Source organism: Pollicipes pollicipes, unplaced genomic scaffold (genome assembly GCF_011947565.3).
Source record: "Pollicipes pollicipes isolate AB1234 unplaced genomic scaffold, Ppol_2.1 Scaffold_3447;HRSCAF=4054_pilon_pilon_pilon, whole genome shotgun sequence".
Taxonomy (NCBI): Eukaryota; Metazoa; Arthropoda; class Thecostraca; order Pollicipedomorpha; family Pollicipedidae; genus Pollicipes; species Pollicipes pollicipes.
The window spans coordinates 34,310,814-34,336,582 of record NW_023596297.1 but is presented as its reverse complement, the minus strand read 5'-3'; the positions used below and the strand labels follow the sequence as shown (position 1 = coordinate 34,336,582).

At 64.3% G+C, this 25,769-nt stretch overlaps 1 protein-coding gene across 1 annotated transcript in view; it reads left to right on the top strand.

Annotated features, from left to right (window-relative positions):
• LOC119091278 (plexin-A2) overlaps nucleotides 1-25,769 on the top strand; it is a gene marked incomplete in the record, with an annotated part of 177,961 nt that overhangs the window by 67,449 nt on the left and 84,743 nt on the right. The window contains 1 exon segment of the mRNA XM_037213967.1: nucleotides 10,349-10,489. Coding sequence (XP_037069862.1) covers nucleotides 10,349-10,489 — 141 coding nt within the window.

Below are 25,769 nucleotides of genomic sequence, written 5' to 3'. Positions count from 1 at the left end.
CGCCGGTTTGGATCACCGTTTCATTTGGGTAAGTGTTTCCGAAAATCATCGCTTAGCAATGGGAAACGATCGCGCACTACGGTCTAAAATTGGATCTGGTGGCACACATTGGCGCATTGGGCTGGTCCAGTATTTAAATGACCTGATGGCAAAGGCATTTATCCTTTACAGTTCACCATCAATTGTGTTTACAAGAACCCTGTAAAACATCACGTTGCCAATACGTTTGCAGGCTGCTTGTTCTGCACAGTTCTCAACAGCTTCCGCTCGCCTTATCAGAGCACGTGCTTGTAGCTCAGATCCACGGGGCCGTTCCAGCGGCCGCTCCAGCGGCGTCGGCGCCGGGGCGGTGTGGTCTCGCCCCGGTGCCGGCTCGAGCGCTCCTCCCGTCCGCTGGGAGCCACCGCGCAGGCACTGTCCACCTATTGATTCGGAACTCGGCGACGCTCGTAAAGGCGTCGTAAACTTATCGTAACGGGCCATGGCTACCGGTGGGCAGCCAATCCGGTAATGAGGCCACCGGTCAGGCCGGGAGACCTTCCGCCGGCCGCGTCCCGCGTGACGTGACGGAGCGGGCGCCGGCCGGCCGACGGTGGGTCTGATCTGGGAGGTCCGAGGTGAGCTCAATGACTGGCGTCAACCGACGTCTGCGGAGCTGGGTTTTGCTGGCGTGGGAACTAGTTTGCCCTGCACAACCTTACGTGCTAGCCAAGTCGTTAACAGGGGCGTTGATTGCTGGTGGTGTGTTCGTGTTCTGTCTATCGGCTGGCCCAGAAACGCTGCTGAACACAACCAATGCGGCCCTGCTCTTGGGCGGAATCTATGACGTCACGAACGACCTGGTCACCCCAACGCGGACGTGAAAAACCTAGTGAAAGCCGGTACAACCATCGAGCTGATGTGATGAATCCCAATGAAACGGGCGGCTCCATCTCACCGTGTAAAATTTTCATATCCCGTACGCGTAGTTCTGGCGCTTTTGGTGGGCAGATCACGTTGTACAAATCCCACGTTTTCCGTCACTCAAGACCGCCAGTCCACCATTCCTTCACGACTAAAAGGCCCAACATACCCGGCGTGTCCGGTTGACCGGGTTTCTCCACCCTCGAACCGGCCCACGCCCGAGCCGAGCCGAGCCGAGCCGAGCCGAGCCGAGCCGAGCCGAGCCGAGCCGAGCCGAGCCGAGCCGAGCCGAGCCGAGCCGGGCCGGGCCGAGCCGAGCCGAGCCGAGCCGGGCCGGGCCGGGCCGGGCCGGGCCGGGCCGGGCCGGGCCGGGCCGGGCCGGGCCGGCCGGGCCGAGCCGAGCCGGCCGAGCCGAGCCGAGCCGAGCCGAGCCGAGCCGAGCCGAGCCGAGCCGAGCCGAGCCGAGCCGAGCCGAGCCGAGCCGAGCCGAGCCGAGCCGAGCCGAGCCGAGCCGAGCCGACCGGACCGGCGCTGGAGCCCCGCGCTCCTCCCCAGCTGCTCGTGACGCGTCGGAATGCGGCGCCGTCGCGGCGTGCGCTCCTCCGTGTCGCGGATGGGCTTCCCGAGCTGCGACCGCTGTTGTCGGCCGCCGCGCAGGCGCCGTCGTGCGCTCGCCGCGCCCGAGTGCATGGTGCAGCGCCGCGGCCGCGCCGCCGCCGTCACGCTCTCGGCGGTGCCAGCTGCACGCGCGATGACGCGGCGGCAGGGCCGCGGCGTTGCGTCGTCGGCACCGAGGTCTGGTGACGCTCTTCCCAGCTGTCTGGGGCGTCCGGGCGTCCCAGTCACTCCAGCGGGTACCCCGCTGCCCCGGGATTGCACAACGAGTGGCGTCTTGCTGTGGCTTGCGCGACGAGGCAATTTCCTCCGCCTCTCGGAGCTCCCAGCTGTCGTCGTCTTGTAGTGGTGATGTCACCCACGCCTCGGGCTGCTCGCACATACGAGAACGGTCTGGGCTGACGCTCCTTTTACACATCCCCCAAATGGTGAGGTCAAACACCCTACTCCCAATCAAAGCGGCCGCACCCCTTTTTCATCGCCATAGGGTCAGCGGTAAACTTTCACGAAAAGTGGGTGGGCCATGACCCACCCGGTGCTCCCGTTCCCGGCACCTACGCTGTGCCCATTGGAAGCGCCGGCGTCGAAACGGCACGATTCTGAACCGCCCACCACCCTACGACACGTCGTACACGGGCCCAGGTGGCGCGGCCATCTGTTCAACTGTCCGGCCGGCCGACGGTCGGGCCGATCCCGTCACTCCGCCCCCGCAGCGGCGGCGCGACCTCAGACCGGCGTGCTCTGCCATCGCTCACTCGGACAGAGCGCGGCGCGCTGCAGCGGTCCCGTTTTTGCGCCGCGGCGCCGATGTTCCGCCGTGCAACGCGCCGTGCTCGACGAGGCGCGCCTGGGTCGGGTCGGCCGGGTGCGAGTGTGCACGAGCGTGCACGGCACGTGCGGGCGGCGTGGGCCGGCGGGACGGGGAGCGTCGGCACGTTAGAGGCCCGCGCGCCGCGTGTAGTTCGAAGTAGCGGACATTTATCGCGTCGTTCGTGCTCAGTTATTCCACGGGCGGAGTTTATGGGAATCAATGTTCTCGGCAGTGCGGTTCAGTGCCCCGGCAAATCGAGTTACACTGATGGGTGGGTCGGCGTGAGGGGACACCGAGGCCTCTGTCGCGGAAAAGAAAGGCTCCAAATGCGACAAACCTCGCGCTGGCGACCTCTTTGAGCGCGGAATGGATCCGAGCAGACGAAATTTCGCCGGAGTGGATTTGCTAAGTGCTGCCCATTACGCTAAATAGGGTTGTTGTGTTGGAACACTCTCAGCGCGTGAGAATAGACACAAAGTGGAGAGCCGTCCGGCCGGCTCCACCAGCTGCGAGGCTGTACTGCTTGGGGCGGCGGACGGCGGGGGCGGCGCGCATTTCTGGGGGATCGCCTCTGGGACGCCGGGCTTAAGTGCGCCTCTCCGTCTCTGCCGGCATTTGTAACGGGCGTGCGGCCGCCGAGAAAGTGCGATCGAGGACGCGGTGTTTGCTCTACTCTTGCTGCAGGAAGCAAGGGCAGGCAAGTGGAGCTTGTTAGGTAGTTAGGGGAGTTCGGTGATTGGCGGGTACGCGTTTGCGCAAGCAACTCACCGCATTCGGAGCGAGATTCCGTCTGCGTTGAACACGCTTCTTGACCGCATGTTTACGGTGGATCAAAGTTACGTCTGAGCTTGTGTCATCTAGAGCCACATTTCCCCCGAGCCAGCTGCTGTTACGCCAGACGCTAATCCAACTTGCGCCACATGCAAGCGTTGAGCACCAGTGCACACGACATTCACGACCCTGAAACCCTTGACATTATAACCTTACATGAAGTGGTCGACCCTTTGCAAGCACACGCCGAAAAAGTATGTGCGACAATTTCGTGCATGCTGTTTCGTTTTGCTGTGCACGACGGAATGCCGGCCGCGCAAGAGCACCGTCCAGGAGTCCATCCGAACGCCCACTCCAAAAAATAATCCAGCGAACAATAATGTTTGACCGGTCTGTAGCGAGCAGCCTGATAACAAATGGAGGCATCTTTTCAGTGAGTAGCATATTGTCCGATCCCATGCCCAGTCCGGTGACCAGTCCATGAAGCAGTCGATGGACGGGCGCAGTGAGTTCTTCAGAAACCATTCCCTTGAAAACCCCAATGCCCAGCTCACTGGCCGGCTGCCCAACCCGGAGACGTCGCTGTCCGAAGTCAAGACGACCTGCCACAGTCGATCAGTATTAATAGAAGCATTTGACCGGCCGCTCCACGGAATCGAATCACTGTGCGGCCCGCGGGCCGGTGGACAACTCGCACTTCGATGACGGTCGAGTTCAATGCGGAGGGGGACGAAGTGGGATCGGCCGCTGTAATGGTCCCTTTCGATTCGAACGCTGGACAAGTTCATGGCGAGTATTCGTCAGAAGTCTGAGCGGGCGGCGCCTGAATCCGAGACAGCGGCGCGCAAGCCCGAGAAGTGCGACGGGCACCTGCAGGCGAGAGGCCGGCCCGCCGCCGCCCGGCGCCCGGCGGCCCCCGGACGACCCGGATCGGGTGTCACCACCAGCGCGCACCGGCCACATTCCTCCGGCACTCGTCCGGACCGGTCCACCTCCCGCCCGCCGGCCCGCCCGCCGGCCCAGAGCGGGCGCGCTGGCGACTGAGACAGCGTGTGGTCCGGGCCCCGGTCCATGGGCCGCGGTCTGGTGCGGGTCGGGTCTTGGTCCCGATCTGGTCCAGGTCACGGGCGCGATGTGGTGCGGTCTGGGACAATATGCGGCCAGTAATCCAATGAGTAGCTTGGGGTATGTGTGGATGGGGTGTGTTTAGGCACTCATCCGGTCTGTGACTCGGTCTGGTCGTAGTTAGTCCGTCCCGAGATTCCGTCAGAAGTCAAGCGTGTGTTTCAGGCTTGTTCCGCATATAACTTATCCTGACCACGCTGAACAAATGTTAACACTTCGCTCGATTTGGATCTGCTGTCCGTCGTCATAATCCGCTGCTCCCCCCCCCCGCCCCTCTTCCCTGCACCGCAGCAGGATCACACCGTGGCTATTGACCACGGCTCATCGCGATTACTGGGAAATGCCAACCACTTGACCTTCACCAATTCGACCTTTGCTGACCGCTCAGAAACGTGCCAACCGCGCGTTCCTTTCCCCAACGGCCGCCTCTGCAGTTAAAATGGAAAGAACGCCATCGATTCGGGAAGTCTCCTTCCCGTCCTTCGTGCTGGCCTCCAGCGGCCATCAGTTTCAGTTTTCCAAGTGGGCAAGTTTGGCCGGTCTCCATGAGCAGACGTGGATTTCGGACAAGCTCCCTCTGGATGTACAGGCGTGACATTAATATGGAACGAGTGGTCAAAAGTCTGGCGGCCGTGCTCACCTGGCCTGACGGGCGGAGGTGCCGCTGCCTGTCTTCCTGCCGGACCAGCGGCGTGCGCGCGATCCCGGCCGCCCCTGCATGCCAGCCGCACGCGCTGCGCGGCCGCCTCTGGCCAACTTTTCATGTTAGCTGCATTTGGTGTATGCGCGTGGTGTTTTTTCGGAGACATGCTGCTCGTGCCGCGCGGGACTGTGTCTGACGGCCAGTTTAAGGTCACAGCGTGGAGCCAGAACTGCCGACGAGACCACGTCGCATGCATGCTCCGCGCTTGGGACAGAACGAGTCAGATCTAAAGAGCTGTACTGTTAGCGTTGTTATAGCTCTTCACATGGGCCATTGTGGTCTGTCAATTTAGCGGCTGACTTGCCAAGAAAGTACATGCATTGTTTTGGCCTGTCGTCCTATGTAGCGCTGCTTTGTACCGATCTGCATGGTAAAAAACTGTGCTGCTATGCAGGTCAACATTTCCGACCACACATATCCAGCAGAACGTGCAATAAAACGCAATGTTTCGCTTAATCATACAAAAGACAGCACAATGCAGGCTTCCGTGAGAGATCAGTCGTGACCGACAAAATGACTTGCAAAGACCGATAGCATCGCACCACGCTTATAGCATCGTCGTTGGACGCGAAGTGCGCATGGGGAAGTTCCCGCCCAAGCCTCACATATTTTGCCACACAGCGCGTTAAGTTTAACAGATTGCACTCGCCTGTTGGCGCTGGAATCGGACCAGCGCCCGCGAGCTCGCACATTCGTCCCGCCGCCGGCGCGCGTGCGCCTGTCCGCGCGCCGCCTCAGGCTGTCTCGCAGCGCTCGCGCACCGCCCGCGGCAGGTGCTTGGCCAGCGGCGACTGTCGCAGGCCGCGCCGCCGTGTCCGCTCCACCGCGACTGCCGGCGCCGCCCTGGCGGGCCCGGCGGGACCGGCGGGCGGCAGGGCGGCGCGGACTGGGGCCGCGGGTCCTGCGGCGCCGGCCGGCAGCGCCGCGTAACCTCCGGAGACAGGCGTCCGGACCGGCGGCGGCCTGTTGACGCGCTGCCCGCCTGCCACGCCTCGTTATGCCAGGCGACTAATGGCGAGCCCACGCGGGACCTAATGGCGGGCCCACGCGGAACCTTCACCTGTCAGTCGGGCGCCGGCGCCGGCGCGCGAACCGTTTCGACGGGTTCCGTCGGCGGCCGGTGGCGCCCGCTCGCTGCAGCCGCGGAGAAGCCGTCCCAGGGAAGCAGCACCTCCAGGCCTCGCATTTCCCCGCGTTTGGCGCCGCTGTTTCTCAGACGCCGCGTCGACCCGTGCTTCGCCATGCACGAAGCGGCTTTTCTCCTGTGTTGCACGGCGTCCTCGGCGCGCGTGCTAGGTCACCGCCACCCGGACGTCACGCGGGGCGTGACACTCCGATGGGCTGGTCAATGACGGAGAAAGTCGGATTGCTGCCCGATGCCAGATTGACCACTCGCCATTGCAGCTGTCACGGCTCCGGCCGCTGGAAATCTGCGATGTCGTTTCTGATGATTTCACTGGCTCCTGGGCCTCCTTCCCGCACGGCTCAGCGGGGCCAGACGCGGTCAGGCGCCTTTGTTAGGAGGGGGAGGGGGTTAGGGGGGCTGGTAAGTGGCGTAGGAATGCGCCTAGGCCCCGGCCATATCGATAGAAGCTGGGGCAAAGCTTTCCAAAAGCTATTGATAATGCAAATCCTTTTGGGGCTCATTCTTGCTCTGTAGCGCTACAAAACTGACGTTAATTTTCGGAGGCGCTCTGGGTGCAGCTGCATCCCAACTAACAGCAAAATTAAATATATAGACAGACGGCATTTTCACTGCTCGCGTGAACCGTGGGCGCTGTGTCCCATTTCAACCTGGGGAAGCCCGGTCCGTTTGGGCCGCCCCGGACACCTCGGTCCACCGGCACGTGCTATTTGACCACCTGAAGCGGTGCTGGTGTGCGGGATGACTGCCAATGGGCGGGAGCTGGGACCGGACTGCCAGACCTCGGCTCCGCCACTCGGCCCGCGCCCGCAGGCAGGCGATAATGTGCTCGCTCCACTCCATGGCAGCACGTGCCGAATGGCTTGCCTTCGTGCCGGGGATGGGTCCTATTTTACGTTACGAAATGCCGGTGCATTTCGGTGGACATGGACCCTGTTAACGACCACGGCACGTTCGCATTCAAAGCGCACCCCGCCAGTAACTGTCACGGCGCCGTCTTAAAGAGCCGCTGAACACCTTTCGCCTCTCGCAACAAAGCGCGAGTCGGCGGCCGCCGGCAGGCGGGCACGTGCCGCACTTCGCCGGCGTCCTCGGCTCGAATCACTTAGCCGGGTCGGCGAAATGCGGCAGACTACCGTCGACACCGATGCGACGCCATCGATGACCATCGACCGTGCCGTTCGCTCGCCGCCGGCGGCGCGTCGGCTCCTATCGCGCGGCTGGCGTTCGCAGCATCGGCGCCAATGGGGCCGGGAGCCGCCCAGCTCCGACGCGCGGGCTGCTCGGCGAGCCATGGCTGCTCGCTGGCCGACGACCGGTACGGCACCGCCGGCAGTGCGTCACCTCAGGACGAAAACACTAACCGCGCGCCAATGACGCCTTAAACACCGCCTGTAAACCGGGCGGCTCGTAAAGAGCGGGCGCGCACGCCCCGCCTTGCCGGCGCGCTCTCCCCGGCCGCCGCCGGCCGGGGAGGGTCCCAATCTGTCTGGAGTGCGTCCGACGACGGCGGGGGAGCGCGCTCCGACCGAGGGCGCGGCGTAGAGCACGGCCGATCCCAGCACGCGCCGTAGTCAGACGTGCCGCACGTGCGGCGCTGGCTGACGGGCGCGGCGTGTGTTTACTCCGGCTGACGGCACCGCTTGGCGGCCTGTCTCGGACGCCGGCCGCGCTGCAGACGGTCGGGTCGACTATTTCCAGATGGCGGGAAGGAGAGGTGGCCGGCCTGGACCGTTCACCGCACGTGAATCCAGTTTGTATCGCGCTGTGGCACGTATGCAATAGTGGGCCCTCATTTTGTTTTGCATTGATCGCGTGCTTGTGCATGAGGAGAGCTGCGAAGGATTCTCCGAGAATGCAGTCAGAGACCCAGGTGGTTGGACAGATGGCGCCGACGCCGTCCGATGTGTGGCGGCTCCCGCGTTAGTTCCGAGCCGAGGCGAAGCAGAGTGGAAGGCGTGTGCCAGCGGCCGACGCGACCGACGCGACCGACGGCGGCGTGCGGCGCGGCGGCAGAGGACGGCGCCGCGCCCTCGGACCCACCTGAGCGGCGCAGGCGGGCCGAGACGTCGCGTCTCCGGACGCCTCGGTACACGGCAGCCCTGTCCAAATAAACACGCGCCGACGCCGGCGGCCGACGCGGCGCCCTGCCGGCGTCGGCTTACGGGCATCGCCGCTGCCGAGGCGGCGTCGTCCCGATGACGTCGGAGTGGCTCCGGAGTGGACGGATTGGGACGGAGTGGGCTGGGTGCTGCAGCCAGAGACGCCGGCTGGGGTCTCCCGCCCGCGTCATTGCGGTCTCATCGGGCGGATTTCGCGGCCAGGATCTGACGGGCTGGAAAGAAGGTGTGAACAAAGTCAGCGCCGGGGCACCAACAGTGCACCTGTTGCCGCCACGGGACAGATTAACTGCTCGCACTGCGCTGCGGGCGGCGAAACTCGTGTCGTCCCTGCCGTTGTATTCGGGGTAACCCATTTCTGTCTTGTTTAGGAGCGCCGTGATGATAAATTCACGCGAACGCCTTCACGTCGGGAGCCTGCTGGCTTCTAAGGGGCGTGGGTTGCGTCACCTGTCGCCTAGTCAAATCCTTCCAGACAGTTTTAGCTACATGACAGGCCGCGCGGCCCATTTTTCAGATTAAGCGAGGCGCACAGATCCGTCCGCTGCCGCCTTCCAAACAGCGCGGGCGATCCGCTCTCTGAGCCCCTGAAACTCGCTGCGGCGCACAACCCGGATTTCCGAATGCTTACCGCCGGCCCTAATCCCCGCCGCGGGCTCCAGGACAGCCATAAACACGCCCGGCCGGTGCTGGACCAAGGCGCTGATCTCACCGGCCGGCCGCAGCCGTACCGATCGGACCGCTGGCCAATCGGTACGGTGGAGGCCACGTAATAACATCGCTGCTTCGTGACGTCACGATTTTCCTCGACGGCGGCATAAAGCCGATAGTGTCGCGTCGCTGGATTCCCGCGAAGTTTCCAATTATCGCGTCGATGATCACGATAGCACGCCGGTTTGCAGTTGCACACCGCTTGGCGGTCGGCTGGTGGGGGGACCGGCATGCGATCCGGCATGGGGGATGATGTTTTAAATGACGAGTGACGTCGTTGAATTATGTATGCGCGCGTGCTGTTGACGAGCCGGCGGGCCGCCCGGCGCGCGGCACGAGCAGATGGGCCCTGTCGCCTGGCCTGACCGGCCGTGAAGTTCGCCACTGATGGATGAGCGCGCCGTAGCTTCGGGACGGTGCCCGTCATGTGCAGCCGACCCCAGGTGAGGGCCGGGCGCCACTGCTCACCTGGGCTTCGCCAGGCTCGAGCCGGTCCCAGGTGAGGGCCGGGCGCCGCTGCTCACCTGGGCCTTCGCCAGGCTCGAGCCGGTCCAGGTGAGGGCCGGGCGCCGCTGCTCACCTGGGCCTCGACAGGCTCGAGCCGGCCCCAGGTGAGGGCCGGACGCCACTGCTCACCTGGGCCTCGACAGGCTCGAGCCGGCCCCAGGTGAGGGCCGGGCGCCGCTGCTCACCTGGGCCTCGACAGGCTCGAGCCGGCCCAGGTGAGGGCCGGGACGCCACTGCTCACCTGGGCCTCGACAGGCTCGAGCCGGCCCGGCGCGCAGAAGATGTGTGGTCTCTCGTGCGGTGACAAGCGCTAGAAGCTTGGGACTGCGGCAGCGCGTCAGGGGCCCCGTCAGACGCCAGGAGCTCGAGGCTCGTTTTGTGCGCCGCCGTTTCACTGACGTTTGCGCTCAGGACAGTGCGAAGTCAAGGTCTTCCCGCTCCCACTGTCCTCGGCGTCATAGCTTCAGAAACGCTGACGTCATGGTCTCGTGCCGAGTAAGGCGGATGATCAGCCGAGGGCGAAGGGCGGTGAGAAGGGGCTTAACAGCGTGTGATGCCGTCCCCAAACGGCTTAGGCCCTGTCGGCCTCAGCCACACTGAACGCCACGCTGTGGTGAAGACGACATTGGCTGGATCTCAAACTTGCCATAATTTCCTTGCTGCTATGTTGTCGACCTCAGACACTATGAGGAAGCGTGCTCTATTGGGCAGGTATTTCCCGATGTCATACCAGTGCAGGCGGGCCTTTCTCGCTCTTTCTATATATATTACCTGGTTGTCCTTCGTTCTACCTTTCCTAATGCGGACGCATATCTACACTCTGCAGCATGCACCGTCAAATAAAACTTACCCTTGATATTTGTGAGTGATATAACTGTTCCGTGTGCCAACTGATGCTGAAGCCAGCCCCAGTCAGCTGACGTCGCGTCCGTTTCCAGATCGTGGTGGAGCCGGTGCCGGACGGGAAGGTGGCGGCTGTGGAGTACGGCGACCTGACGGTGCAGCAGAACAGCCGAGTCCAGGCCGACCTGCGGTTCGACGCCCGCCGGCAGCACCTCTACGTCATGACGGAGAAAAAGGTCAGTCGGCGGCGGCGTTCGCGGCAGCGCGCGGCCGCGCCAGGCGGCAGTCCACTCCCTGCCAGCCGCGCTTCTTCCTGGCCGTAACAGCGCGACGATCGTGTCCGTATAGTGTGATCGCAGGACTGCACGCGAAACGCCTTTTGGAGCCGAGGGGCCCGAAACCGACCAGTCGTCACCAGCCGATCGTGTTGTGAAGCTCACTGGCGGAAGTGCCCCCGGACGACCCCCGAAGGCTTGCGAAAAGACAAACGGTATGCGCTCAACGGGACGCCACGAGGCTGGGCAAAACTAATCCCGGCTGACCAGTGCTGGCGGTATCGACGCGCGCTTAGCCCAAAGCCGACTACGGTTGGTCAAAGCCTCCCGATTAGCGCTGAGGCTCACGAGCAGCTCAGCTGGGGGCTGACGCTGAGCCTGGGCTCATCAGTCAGCTCTGATGACTGCGCTGATGAGCGGCGCTGATGAGCGGCGCTGATGGGCGACGCTGATGAGCGGTGAGCTGCCCCGGCTGTCGCCATCATCAGGCCGGGCGGCGACGGCAGCCGGACGGAGAGCGTTAAACGCCCGACGCCGGCCAGCCGCGGCGACAGCATGGCTCGGCGGGCGGCGGGGGCGCGCTCGGAGCGCACTGTCACGGTGGCAGGTCACGTGCCGGTGTCATGACACGCTAGCTCGCGGGCGCGTCCGGAGCGCACTGTCACGGCGTCAGGCCACGTGCCGGTGTCATGACACGCTAGCTCGCGGGCGCGCCCGGACCGCGGCTGTCAGGGCCGGCGGTCACGGGACGATACCGATGTGTCGCCGGCCAGTCTGCGGTGACGGTGTCACGACAAGGCAGCCGTGACCGTCCGCTTGGAGGGGCAGAGCTGGGCGGGGTGCGCCGACTTGCCCCGGCGCCGTTGCGACGCGGCCCATCCGTCCCTCAGCCGCCCTCTGCGCGAGCCGTCTAACAGACCACGTCACCTCTACCGCGGCGCCGGCCGGGGCCATTGCTATGCACCGGCGGCCGCGGCGCGGCCCATGAGGCCGGCCCCAGAATGGGCGGCGCGTCGGCCGGTCGGCCGGGCCGCTTTGTCCCCCGGCGCGCCCCATACATCTCCGGCCGACCCGCGGCGGCCGGCTCGAAAGGCGGGCGGCGCGGCCGCGCCGGCAGAAAGGTGACGATTTTCCGGCGGCGGCGGTCGCGAAGTCCCGCGCTTTGTGGCCGCGGAGTGGGGCGGCCGGCCGTTTGGGTTGGAATGGGTAGCCATTGGAGGTCTGCATTGTCACCGCGCCTGCCCTTCCAGTGTTCGTCCGTGGGACTCGGGGAGCCGCCTGTGCGTTCGTTCATGTCCCATATATCCCTCAGCGTCCCAGCGTACCCTGCTGCGACCTGACATGTCCCGTTAGGTCCCACCACATCCAACCCTTTCCAACCGTCTCTCGCGGTGTCACAGCGCCCCGATGTGTCTCATCGTCCCGCCGCGTCCCTACTGTCCCAACCCCGTCCCCGAGCGCCCCTCTCTGGATGATGGTGAGGGCGTGGCCGCGTCCGGCCTCCTCTCGTCCATTTGGCGTCCGCCGGCGCTGATGCCTCCGACGGCCGACGGTTCCGTCCGGCGCTCGGAGGCCCGCTGACGGCCGCCGCCTGCTCGGTGACGTCACCGACGGGCCATCCGGCCGGTGCGAGCGCACTGCGGCGGCGGCGGCGGCGGCGGCGGCGGCGGGCATTGCGGCGCGGCGGCAGCGGACAGATGCAGGACGGGTTAATGCGGCGGCGGGAGCGCGCCGCGACGCGGCGGGGCGCCGCGCGCTCCGCCGCTGATTGTCGTGGTGTTACGACCGGCGTCGTCTCGTTACTGCGAGCGATTGCGTTGTGTAATTGTTTGGAGCGTTTTGATATCCGCCCGGGACGCACGGCTTGCAAGGTGCTGCAGCGACGTGCGGCCGCACGGCCCGGCGACTCCGTGGGCGGCGAGCTAACCAACAGCCCTGCAGCGACGCGTGACAGGCGTGCTCGCCGTCAAGCCGTCTCGGCGTGCGTGCGCGCGCGTGCGCGTGCACGCGGTCGCGTGCGGCGGTGACGGCGGACCCCCGGGAGCGCACGCCGCCTCCCGTGCGCGCCTCTAATGGGCACACAGCCGGAGAGAATGCGCGGTGTTGTCAGCGGAGGTTCCTCCGTTCTTCTCTGGATCGATGGCCGAAGGCGGCCGGTGGGGCGTGGCGGCTGCCGGCTGTGTCGCCGCGCCGTACCGATCCGCAGGAGGCGGCGCGGCCGGGCCGGGCTGGGCGAGGCGTCTCGTCTCATCTCGTCTCCCCTTCCGCCAGTCACCGGACGATGAATGGCGAGCCGTGCCAGCAGACGAACGAGTGTCAGGCGCAGGAAGCGCTGACAGGGCGGATCGTTCTGAAAACCTCTCAATTTCCGCTCGTGCGGCTCCGCTCCGCCCCCAGTGAAGGTAACGATGACGGCGCGCCGGCGGTGACGACGTGCCACGTGCACGGATACGGCGCGCCCCGCCGTGACGCAACGTCATAGTCGTCTACTGTACGTTCGAATGCGCTTTCCAACGTCACGGGCTATGGGCGGTCTTTCCTATCCACTCGGATACTTCCGACGGATAGGACGCGCGACACTGCTTCCCAAGTGGCTCGATTCCGGAACTCCATTTCGCAGCAGCGAGCGTCTGCAGCGAATTTGCGAGTCTTTAACCTGCAGTCTGCGTGGGTCTGCAGTCTGCAGTCTGTATGGGTTTGCAGTCTGCAGTCTGCGCGGGTCTGCAATCTGCGGTCTGCGGGTCTGCAATCTGCGGTCTGCGCACTCGGATTCAGCGCCGCCGATCTTCGGTCGGCTCGCCGGTCGGCCGGTCGGCCCGCCTCTCCCCCGTCTTGCTCGGAGCCGTACTCTCGTCAGCGGCGACGATCTCTCCCCGTCAGGGCCGGCGGCACCGGGGGCCCGTCGGCCCATCGGCGCCGACGCCGGCCCGTTCTCGGCCCGTTCCGTGCCCCGGGGCGACCTGACGTCGGATTACAATCATCCGTCGGGTGCCGCGCCGCGCTGGCCGTGCGCTCCATTGGGGCAGGGTTTGGCCCTGGGCCGACCCGTCCGTCACCCCACTGACAGTACGCCCGGGGGAGGTAGACGCGTCCCCGCGGCGCACGCCGGGCACAGCGGGAGTGGGACGTTCCCGCTGCCCGGGGCCGGATGCTGAACGGTAAAAACGCCCAGGTTCGATGGCGTGCCTGGCGAGCGGGTGATCTCGCATTCCAGTTTGCTGCGCCTTTCAGCCCAGCCGCGTTCCTGCTTCCGCCACCGAGAGCGGCACGCCGCCGCCAAGGCTCACTTCCGCCTGCTGCCGACCGCGACTTTGACCTTTGCTGATCGAGGCTGGGACGCCCGGGCGTGGCTCACTGGCCGGATTCATTCGTGGCGTGGCCACTGTGACCTGCCGTCGGCCCCGACACCGGCCCCTGACAAGCCGTCACCCCCCGACGCGCCGGCGGAGGGACGGCCGGCACTGGCGGCGTGGCGCGCTGTTTTCGACCGGCGCCGCTGCCGAGTGATTTGCCGGCGCAGATGAGTTTGTGTTGGATGCGCCCTGGGCTGAGCAGGTGTTTTTGTAGGCGGCCGCGCAGCCCGGTTAATCTGTGCCGAACGACCGGGGCCCCCCGACGGAAGTTACGGCCACGCCGCGTGTTTTTGGGCGGACGCGTCGGGCCGGGCGTGGCACGTGCTGCGATGGTCGCTCCGGGGCTATTTTGGTGTTTGTATTCGTGTCGTGGCCGACGGCTGACTACGGTGTCAGCCGCGCTCCGGCAGCCGGCATGCGAGCATACGCCAGCCATCGCGCTGATGAGGCTGACTGCCGAACTGGTGCAGTGCACGCGCTCAGCTGTTGATTGCAGCTCGTGCATGCGGGCCCAGTGCGTGACGGTGTGGCCGTTGAAGCTCGATTTCCTTGTTGCCGCGATCGCCTTGAATGCGGACTGCGGAGGTTGCATGATCGTTTTCAGAGCACCCAGTAATTGGAGTCTGTAATTGATGGGCATTCCAGACATGTCAATGTCGTGTTTGTTTGATGTAGTGCAGCCTGTTTCCGCAATGATTTAGCTGTCAGTGGGTATTGGAAGCGAAGTGGTACCGATTTAATTTCATTGTCTGCGAAGTTATGTCGAAAAATCAAACTTCCTTTTGTCACAATATATCCAATATAGTATTTCAACACAACATAATCTTTCACAGTACTAGTACACTTTTTGCGCTGGATATCGTCGCTCCGGCCTGACTCAAACTCGTCAACATTTTACTTCAAATAAAATAAACCATTTGGCATGAAATCTATCCAAGGTAGTGTCAAATATATATATATATATATATATATATATATATATACGCCAATCGTTGAAAATGTCGGGCTGACCACGCATGGCCGATCTACTTCGGAGGCGGAGAGCTTTTGCTCGCCTTCGCGCGAAATTCATCCCTGGTACCGGTCTTTATCTCTTTACGTTAGTTCATGAGTAGGCGAGCTGTCTAGTGCCGCGACAGACATTTTGCAACACCATCGGCATTATTTCGACCCACCATAAGTATCAAGCGTTAATTAGGTGCGGTGCGAGAGCCCCACCTGTCAGACACCGTCGCCGCTTACGGTCGGGACCGTCCCGCCCGGCTCGGCCCCCTCACGGGTCCAGCGGTGCCGGAGCCGCCCCCTCGCGGAAAGCGGCAGTCCACCGGCGTCTGCACCGCCGGCCCCTCGACGACAGGCTGGTCGTTGGACGGTGGCCGTATCGGCGGGAGAAGCCCCTGAGCTCACCCCTCACGTCGTTCCCGCGTAACGGCCGACGGAGGCGACGGAAACGGCCCACGGGCCGCACCTGCCCGCCAGTGGACCCAAGCTGAAATTGTTTTCGGCGCCTCGGTGGCCGGCGGCGATCGTTTTCTGACCGCGTCGGCGGGGAGCTGATGCACGCTGACGGCCGAAACTAATGCCTGCTTCATAGGGGCAGCCTTCGTCGCACAGGGGTGGACGTCGATGGAGGATCGGATCGAACGCTGTTTATCGTCGGGGCTTTTTCAGAGTGGATTTTCGGCCCCTAACGTTGTCTTGCGGCACTCGTTCCTGTCAGGGAACATCCGAACGAGCTTTATTGAAGCCCCAGGCGCCGATAAAATGCTCGCTCCCCGGCTCCGACATGCCAAACATTCCAAGCGGAACAAAGTTGGGTTTGTTGACTCATCTAGAAACTCCCGTGTGTCGAACCTTCCACTACAGCGCACGACAATCCCCGCCGTCCGTCCCTTCTGTCGTGCTCCTTTAAATTGCTGCGATGGAGGTTGACTTGGCACCCGAGGGGGCGGCCACACTCAGACCGCGCGGGCACACATTGCCATCCCAGCGACGAAATGCAGCCAGCCCGCGGCGCACATCGCCCGCAAAAGACCCGCTGCTCACGTTAAAGAAAACGCTGCGGTCAAGACAAGCGCCGCTGACCCCATTGCGGCGTGTACCATGAACCGGTCGCTGCCTGATCGCGCCATGGTCGGCTCATGCCTCTGGGCCGGGTGCGGTGTGGGCCAGACGTTCATGTCCGCTACTGCGGACGCTCGCTGCACGTCTGCCGACTGCGCGGAATGCCGATTACCCGTTGAAAGTGAACGGAACGGAACCGGGCCGGCCGGGCCGGTCGGGCCGACGGGGTGATGGCAAAGCCCGGCCGAGCGGGCCCCAGCGCGACGGTCTGGCGCCGGGCAGGCATGCAGCGCCAGCACGATTCGCCACAGGTCCGTGGGGCGCGCCGCGGAAGCGGTACCGGCCCGTACGGCATGAATAGCGGCGGCGAGCGGCGCCGCGGGCCCGTGCGGCACGCGACAGCACGGACCGAGCACGTGCCCATATTTCACATCCGCGTCCGAGCAGCTGGCAGCCTGCTGATGATGCGCTGACCGCCTCGGCAGCGCCGTCGCTGCCGCCGCCGCTGATGCCGCCGCCAACAGCTTCGAGGGGCCCGAGACACAGGCGCCCGTCGCCGACGTAAACAGGTGCATGGGCTGCAGGAATGAGTGCAGTCGGCGGGAGTTCATGCATTCTGCCGGCGTTGGCGGCTGCACCCGACGCTCGCCGTCTGGCCGGTATTGATTGGCCGTACCTGACCCGCTCCCCGGGCCGACTGCTCCTCCTCGGCGGGCTGCATAAACAGACAAGTGCGGCGTCGGCCGAGGCACCTCCGCCGCGCCGAGTCGGCCCAGCTCGGGGACGTGTATGGAAATGCTGTGTTGTCGCGGGCGGCAAAGGAGCAGCGGCGGTGGAGGTTGTTGATGCGGTGGCGCCTGTTGGGCTGACGTGACGATGAACCGTGCGCGGCGCGCCGGCAGAAATGGCGATCTGGTGTCCGATGTGGATGCCGTTGCGTGATGGATTAGTCGCAACTGCGGCCTGCAGCCCGGGGAACATGGCGCAGGGGCTGGGCGGTCTTCCTCAGAACGCGCGTGCCCTTCCAGAGCGTTTTTACACGAAACATTCCATATGCATGCACCATATGCCAATGTTTAACTTGAAAATTCTTAAGGATACGGGCTCTGCCGAAATCTGCAGGGCGGGCGGCGCGGCTGATGTAAGACATGGTGGGTGCGGCAGGAGCCGGCGCTGGTTGTCGGTCATACACAAACACAGCTGTGCTACATGGCGTGGCTGCTCGGTTCTGGTCGACTGTCTCCGCCAGAGCACCGCGTTTGGGCGATAGATTGCGTCCCTGGCCTTGTTAAACCCTGACGCTCCGCGTCGTTTCCGCGAACACCCGACGAAAACGCTGTTCCGAACACACATTTAACCCCCGCCAGCTGTAGATTGTGATGCATGAAGTTGGCTGCGACCGAGGACCACCTCTCCCGCAGGCTTGACCAATGGCATCATCGCCGGGCGCGCTGGATATATAATGATGATTGGCTTGTTAGGGTACGCGAAGATCAGAGCCCATTTTGCGCCCGTCTGTTTGTATAACGAGATGCTCCGCAGACGACAATCGTGCCTGCTGAATCGTTGAAGCGTGATTGGGTGCTGTCAGCGCCCGACAGGATTGTCGCCGAAATGCAAACATTGAGAAAGTTCCGTTCAATCTTAAGTGCCAGGATAAGACAAGTGCAGGCTCGGGCAGATCATGAGAGGTGGCTTCTGACACCGGAAGCGGCTGCGTGAGCTCTGCACGCTTCGTCGCGATGAGCTCACATCGCCAGCTGCCGCGCGGGATGAGCTTACATCGCCAGCTGCCGCGCGGAATGAGCTTACATCGCCAGCTGCCGCGCGGGATGAGCTCACATCGCCAGCTGCCGCGCGGGATGGGCGCACATCGCCAGCTGCCGCGCGGAATGAGCTCACATCGCCAGCTGCCGCGCGGGATGAGCTCACATCGCCAGCTGCCGCACGGGAAACGCCGCGCGACAGACGCGACGCGGACAGGGCCTCTGATTCGTCGGTGACGCCGATCTGTTGGAGCACCGTTTATCCGCCTTTTCTGCCTGAGGAGCTGACGGCCGCGACTCGTATGCTCCGGGCAGGCGCGATCGCAGGCCATTTCCCGGGCGTCCACACGCGATCCGGCTCCCCCCGCTAGCCTGCCTCCGTCGCACCGTCGCACCGTCTGCTCCTGTCGCACCGTATACCTCCCGCGGGCGCGCTTCGGAGCGGAGACGTACCTGCCGCGGCCGCCGCGCCGGAAGTAGATGGCGCTGCCGTCGCGGCGGGGTCGATTCCACCGCCGTCCGCGACTGCACGCGAGGCAGGTCAGAGGAGCTTCCCGGGATGACGGCCCGGGGCTGGAAGGGGGGGGGACGTTTCGAAGGCTGAGACGTAGGTCACGTGGGCTGTGGAGAGGGGTGGCGGCGGCGCCGGCGCCGCGGGCGGCGTCTCGAGTCAGCAGTTGCTGACTCGGTGACGATCGGGGACGGGATCCGGCGACGCATCGGTCGGCGCGTCCGCTCGCCAGCAACAGGCGTCGCCGCCGGCGGGCTGGCTGATTATGGATGGCCTGCGGAGGGCGGTGCTCCCACGCGCACGGGGGCTTTTAGGCCGGCGGCAGAACACGGGAATCCTTCTGCGTGCGGGCGTCGGAGGTGCTTCTTCCGGCCGCCCCGCCCCTCCGCCGGCACGGGCGGGGGTGTCGCGCAGGCGTGACCGTGCCGCGGCGGACAGGAGCGGCCGACACGGCCGCGCCGGGCTGCGCGGGTCCAATCAGATTGATGGACTTGTGCCGAGTTGGAGACAGAGCCCGTCGGTGGCCTGCCGGACGGCCAACTTGGCGCGGCGGTGGCCAACTCGAACCGGGCGGTGACGGGCTCGGACCGAAGCTCTCCGCGGCCGCTGAGTGCTTTCAATCGAGATAGAGAGGCAAGAGGGGGGGGGGGGGGGGGGAGTGGGACATCGTAACTTGGTGATGGAGCGGACTCATGGTGTTGTCGCGTAGAATCCTCATGTTGCAGGTGTCACTGTCCAGGTTATTGTTCGCCACAGTGGCTGCCAGAGCTATTTCGGTACACGTAATTCCTCAAAGATTTTGGAAAGCAAGGTGACCCCGTCAGAGCATCCCTGTTTCTTCTTGCTGGACTTCATGTCCTCCGGTCGGTTGCCCAGTCACCCTTCCTCCGTCCGTTGCTCAGTTTCAGCTCCTCCCGTCTTTCCGTGCCCGTCGGTCCATCCCTGTGTGCCAGCTCTTGTCTCTTCCTGCTGCTCCCCGTCTGTCCTCCTGTCCCCTAGTCTTCCACCCCTTCGCCGCTCCCGTCCACCCGCTCCTGCGCTTCAGCTCCTCGGTCGCTGCCGCCACTCCGCGCTCGTCCGCCAGCCGCCGCCGCCGGCCGGCCCGGTGGCGCTGTTGACTCGGGAAGCTAATAAGGGACGCGGTGCGTCGCTGATCGGCGAGTCAACAGCCCACGGCCCGGCGGGCTCCTCAGACCCGCCGCCGCGCCTCGCCCCAGGCAGACGCCGCCGGCGACTCGTGCCGTTCACCACAGGCCGCTCCTCATTTGGAGTCGGCGCGGATGAGTTTCAATCATGGTGGTCCCCGGACAAAGCCGAAGTCGGCGTGTCATTTGTGGACCTTGAAGTCGCGCAGGACGGTCTCGGCGCTGCCGGTTCGAGATGAGCATCGGCGGTCTTGGCTGAATTCTGATGGGTTCGAATGTCTGGAACCAGATGCGGCCGGTCGGTTACTGCAAGCGAGCAAGCTTCTCTGTTTAAATCGAGACGCAAAGTGTAAGGGCCCTCAGAGAATCTGGCCGCTGTCGTTCTTCAAGGTCACGACACCAAGTCACCGCGACGGCCCCATGACACCGCAGAGTCCTCACGACTGCTGACCGCATCTCCGTGAAATCACGTTTCCGTGTCTCAGTGACGTCACCATGCCCGTCTTCCAGTGACGTCATCATTCCCGTGTCCCGGTGACGTCACCATGCCCGAGTCCCGGTGACGTGACAGTGACGTCAGTCATCCCAGGCCTGTTGTTGTCGGTCTGTGGCGGTCCACCAATCGATGCACGGCTGCGGCGCTCTCGGAGTTCAGGCCCGCCGCCGCCGGCTCCAGAGGGCGGCCCGTTCGCGCCGATGCTGCGCCGGCCGTACCGGTCGACTGTACGGCTTTCTCTGTAGAACCGGCGCTCTGCTTAAGAAAACGCTCTTTTTGTGCCGCGAGACTCACGGCATATTGAAAAGCACACATGACAGTGTGAAGTGCGCTTCGGTGCACTGCCTGTCCGAAAGCTGTGCTTGCCGACTGGCTGTAGCATGCCTTCGAAGCCCGCCGGCCGCCATTGAAACGCTGTCCGGATTCGCCGACGGTCGGCTTCTGTTCGCAGGACGCTCCAATCCAGTGGTGCGACACTCCGACTGTTTACGGCGCGGAACCACCCTGTGCCCTCGACGCTGCTCGCCTAGCGGCCGCGCGGCTGCTATATGTGGGCAGGAAAGCAGGCTATTTCGCCCCGGACCTGTTTGCCAAGACTTTCAATTTCTTGGCGTTTCAGAAAATTCAACCGGACGTTTATTGGACCCCACGGGAAAACGTTTTCTCTCCGTTGCACCAGAGTATAATGACGCATTAACTCGGGGCCATTTTTAACTCCGTTTTCCAGACCTTAACTGAGTTCATAACGAGCCAGCCCCGACAACAAAGTCCACCTGGGCAAGAAAGGATAAAGAGAGACCGACAAAACAGCGCGGCGCCTCGCGCGGCCACAGTGACAATGCGCTGCTCGCACCGCGTCGTCAGCTTCGACGAGCGTGTGGCGTTCGTGAGCGCTGTTTTTGGCCGCGTTCCCCCGGGACCTTGACCGCACCGGGCGGTAATTCCCGACCCGCGCGCGGAGGATTTGAAATGTGTTTTTGCGGTGCATTGCTTTGGACCGGAGCGCCTCCGGCTGAAAGTTTAATGTCACATAACGACCCGAAAGAACGCCCAGTGTTCAAAAATGCATTGCTGTTGTCAGTGTGGAGGCGGCTCATTCCGTTGAGGATTTTACGGTGCAAAACATGGCGTCTGGGCCACGCAGTGGATCCGCGACAATCGCACTTTTGCACAGCGGCGAGCGACCTGCAGCGCCGTGTGCGACTGCATTTTCAAACAGCCTGTATATCAGGCTGAGACATGGGCATGGTGGGCGTTACAGCCCAGAGGTGACATTATCGGCGGTCTGCCAGACCGGGGTAACCCACCACGTCGTGGTGGGTTATCTGCGTCCGCGACATCCACTCAGCCTGTACCACACGCCATACGCAGCCGTGCGACACTCCCCCAGTCCAGATCTGGCGGCGCGGTGGCCGAGAACATTTCTCCCTGACAGGCCTGACGTAATGCGTGCATGGGTGGGCAGCCTGTCACGTCGCCTTCCAGGTCGCGCCGAGCGCCCGGCTTCGGGGGACCTCTGGGGGCTGTGGGGGGGGGGGGCGGGGGGCTCTGGAAGGCATCTGGGGGCTGTGCGCGACCTCTGGAGGGCCTCTGCAAATGGTGGCAGCAGCCCTGCTTCTGGTTCCGCGCCAGGTGCTCGGCCTCTCTCGGCGGCCTTCGAGGGTCGTGCCGGGGGTTGGTCCTCTGGGAGTGGCCCTGCGGAGGTGGTCCTCTGGGAGTGGCCCTCCGGAGGTGGTCCTCTGAGGGCGGCCCTCCGGAGGTGGTCCTCTGAGGGCGGCCCTTCGGAGGTGGTCCTCTGGGAGTGACCCTCCGGAGGTGGTCCTCTGAGGGCGGCCCTTCGGAGGTGGTCCTCTGGGGGCGGCCCTCCGGAGGTGGTCCTCTGGGGGCGGCCCTCCGGAGGTGGTCCTCTGAGGGCGGCCCTCCGGAGGTGTTCCTCTGAGGGCGGCCCTCCGGAGGTGGTCCTCTGGGGCGGGCCCTTCGGAGGTGTCCTCTGAGGGGCGGCCCTCCGGAGGTGGTCCTCTGAGGGCGGCCCTTCGGAGGTGGTCCTCTGAGGGCGGCCCTCCGGAGGTGGTCCTCTGAGGGCGGCCCTTCGGAGGTGGTCCTCTGAGGGCGGCCCTTCGGAGGTGGTCCTCTGAGGGCGGCCCTTCGGAGGTGGTCCTCTGAGGGCGGCCCTCCGGAGGTGGTCCTCTGAGGGCGGCCCTTCGGAGGTGGTCCTCTGGGGGCGGCCCTTCGGAGGTGGTCCTCTGGGGCCGGCCCTTCGGAGGTGGTCCTCTGAGGGCGGCCCTTCGGAGGTGGTCCTCTGGGGGCGGCCCTTCGGAGGTGGTCCTCTGGGGCCGGCCCTCCGGGGAGTCATGTTTGTGGCTCCGACGCATGCGCGGTCACGTGCGCCAGGACGCAGAAATAGCCGGCCACGTCTCTGGGGGCTCGCCGGCTGGCCGGCCGACGAGCCCCTCCCAGAGGCGCCGTCCCGGAGCTGGAGCTGTCGCGCCGGCTCGATTGGGGAGTGTTTTGGGGAGCGTTATGGACCATACGAGCCGGGGACGCTGACGTTTTACGGCCGGGGAACTGCAACCGGGGTGACGGCGCCTCGAGGACCGAGGACTCCAGCGTGGCGTTGTGCACGAACTGAAGTCATGGTGGCAGTGTCCGTCGGTGGTTGTTTATTCAGTCCGTCTGCCAAAGCCAGGGTGTCGGGGGACCGGCGCCGGTCGTTTTCACGGGCTCCGTACATCGTTTGGAACTGCGGCTCATTTCTGGCTATCGCCTCACCGCCAGCAAAGTTGTTCAAGGCGCTACCATAGCGCACACCGGGCCGAGGCTATGCAGTACGCAACATGTCTTGTTTGCTGGAAAGGAAGCCCCTGTTGGCTCCTGTGTTTTTCTAAACGCGGCCTGAAAGGTTACGACAGTGATTCACCAAGCATACGGGGTGTAAGTTCTTCAGTCGACTTGCTTAGATCAGATGCATCGTTAAACACTACTAAGTGTGCTTTCGCACGGACTGGGAAGAAAGCCTAGACAGCTTTTGTCCCAGCGATGCCCAACGGAGCCATGTGTCGCCCCACAGTCGCTGGTTTGACGGGCCTCCGTCGCCCCTGCACCAGATTGGTCGCCCGCGGCGTGGGCGGCGCGGGACGTCCCCCGCCGGGAGACGTCGCCGCCAGACACGCCGCGTGGCCGCCCCGCTTGTTCATCAATTAGCCTAATCGAAATAGATAGGAGCTGCTGGCGGAAGGCCCGCGCGAGCCCACCCGGAAGGATGCGCCCTCACGAGGCGCGGTCCGTCCTCCGTGGCCGAGGGGTGCGCTTCCAGCGCCGGCCGCGGGGCGGCGCGCCGGGCGGCCGGCTCGACTCAGACCGCCGCTCGTTTTCACGGGCTCTGGGCATTATGACAGCGGCGAAACAGATGAGAGTGCGTCCCGGAACCTTTAAAAGGCCAACCGGTGCGTCGTTGCGCGGCGGGAAAGCAACGATACGCCTCGGTGGTGCACCGCAACGGCCGGAAAATGCAACATTGCAGTCGACCACGGCTCGGTCACAGCCCGAAGCAGCTTGGCTGAAAAAACTGCTCCCGCCTTCCTGTATGCTTGTTTTGCTATTTTTTTTTACCCTCGATGAGTCCTTATAGCATGTCCAGCCCAACTTGAACCGGAGGGCTTACGTAGTTTTTGGCATGATCCGGCCTCCTACTCGCGTTTTCGTATTGGAGGTTACCCCATATCGGCTGTCGTATCCATGCAAAATCTTTCGACCTGCCAATCAAGCGACTTCCAAGTTTTGTAATGGAATGGAGTAGAATGAGTACGGAAAGTTTTTCGACCAGCTGTGTAGGTACTCAGGCTACAGTTGAGAGCACTGGACATTTATCGGTAAGGTGTCGAAAAATACGGAATGGACGGCGCCAGTCCCGCACACGCACCGGCGCATATCCTGCGCCGGCCGGCGATTTTCCGTGTCGGGTCGGCTGCGCCGGCTGGCGGTGTCAGCGTCGGAGGGCTGCCCATTTGCCGGTCCTCCCTAGGGGCGGCTGGGGCGGGGCTGGCCGATTGCCTCGGTCGGCAGGGGGCGTCGCCGAGCGCGGACCGGGGCTTGAGTCTAAGATCGGCTATCGCAGCGTGGACGGTCGTCTCCGTCGGCGGAGCCGGCCGCCGCTGTCGGCTGCCGACCCCTCTGACCCTTGGCGGGGTGTGTGCAGTCACACCGGAGGGCCCTGACTTATTCTGACTGCGGTCGATCCGTCGTGAACCTCTGACTCGAATGGCCCCTGCCCTGGCTGGCCATCTTCGGACTGGCCATGCGATCACCAGTTTATCAATTTGATCATTGACCCAACGCCAAGGTCATCGTCCCCGGGTCCCTGACCGGCCTGTTCACCACCGGCTCCGGCCCGTGACCCACCTGTCCACCGCAGGGCCCGGTCCCTGACCCGCCTGTCCACCGCCGACCCCGGTCCCTGACCCGCCTGTCGGTGCCGACGTGGCGTCTCGTCGCCGCCGACGGACGCCGGCTGAGTGATAGCCCGGCCTGCCGACAGCCCGCCGCCGCCGCCCGTGGCCACTCTCCCAGATCACGGCAGCGGCCGCCCTGTTGCCGGGTCGCCATTACTGGACGCGTGTCGGGCCGAGATAATGGCCGCCGGCGCTGATGCGGGTCATGGCAGCGGTGCTCGGGGATGCGGGCCGCCTGGGACACGCTGGCAACGGGGCGACCAGCGACGGGCACACTGCCGCTGAGGGGCTAAAGCTCCGTATCGACGCATCGGGCTAATGGCCTTCTGGAGGCTCTCGCGTTCTCAGCAGTGATACTAGGCTAGTCATTCCGCTGGAGCGACCAGATTTTTCGGTCGATTGACTGCTCCAAGTTTTTTTTTCTTGGGAGGGGGTGAGGGAGGGAGATTTGGCTATCCTCCGTGCATTTGCAGTTTTATACAATTCTGCGTACGTTTCAAAGTTTTTGTAGAAGTGCCTAATATCGGTGGGCCGTAATTTCGTGTTTTTTTTTGTCGTTCGGCTCACGCGCGCGGGCGCAGGGCGGCGAGCGGTGTCATTACTTTCCGCACCCGGCCCGCGCTCTCCAATTGGTGCTCAAAAGCAGATGGAGCACCAGGGAAACGGTCGCCTATGATGACGATAGAATAAAACTGTTTATGGGCGGGGGAATCCGCTGTAAATGGTGTCTGTCCTGATTTACGCCGCGGACGGGGAGGGTGGCGCGCGCCGGAACGGTCCAGATAAAGTGCATCGCCCGCCCAAGAGATGACGAAATCGACGGCATGCAGCCTCGCTCCTCACGGATGTGTGTGACGGCGTCAGAGCGAAATCATCTGAAAGCTTATCATTTTTCTCCCGAGACGAAGAAAACGTCGGCGTCCATCGGGACTTTTTGCGGGCAGGACGCGGTTATAGCCAGCCGCCGGCCGCGGGCCGCTCCGGCGCCCGGAGGAGCCGGTGTCCGGACGCGGGCCGTTCCGGCGCCCGGACGAGCCGGTGTCCGGACGCGGGCCGCTCCAGCGCCCGGAGGAGTCGGTGGCCGGCCGCGGGCCGCTCCGGCGTCTCAGGCGCGGTCAGCGGCTGTCGCGCCCGTCGGCTGGCGCCGCTCGATACGGCGCCCATCCGTTACCTCTCCGACTTCATAACCTGGCCGCCAGGGAGCAGCGGCGGCGGCAGATTTACGACGCCGGCCGAGCGCCCGCGCCCGCGCCCCCGTCCGCTTCATGATGAAGACCTGGCGGTGCGCGTGCTGCCATTAGGGCCGCGCTCCGGGGTACCGGCGCTCGTCGCTGACCCCGCGGACGGCGGGGTCGGCGGCGGGGCGCTGGTGACCGACCGGCACGTGCTTCTGCGCCTACCGTCGCGCGGCCGCGCCGGCGCCGGTGTCGCTACGCTCGGCGGCGTGCCGTTAGGTCC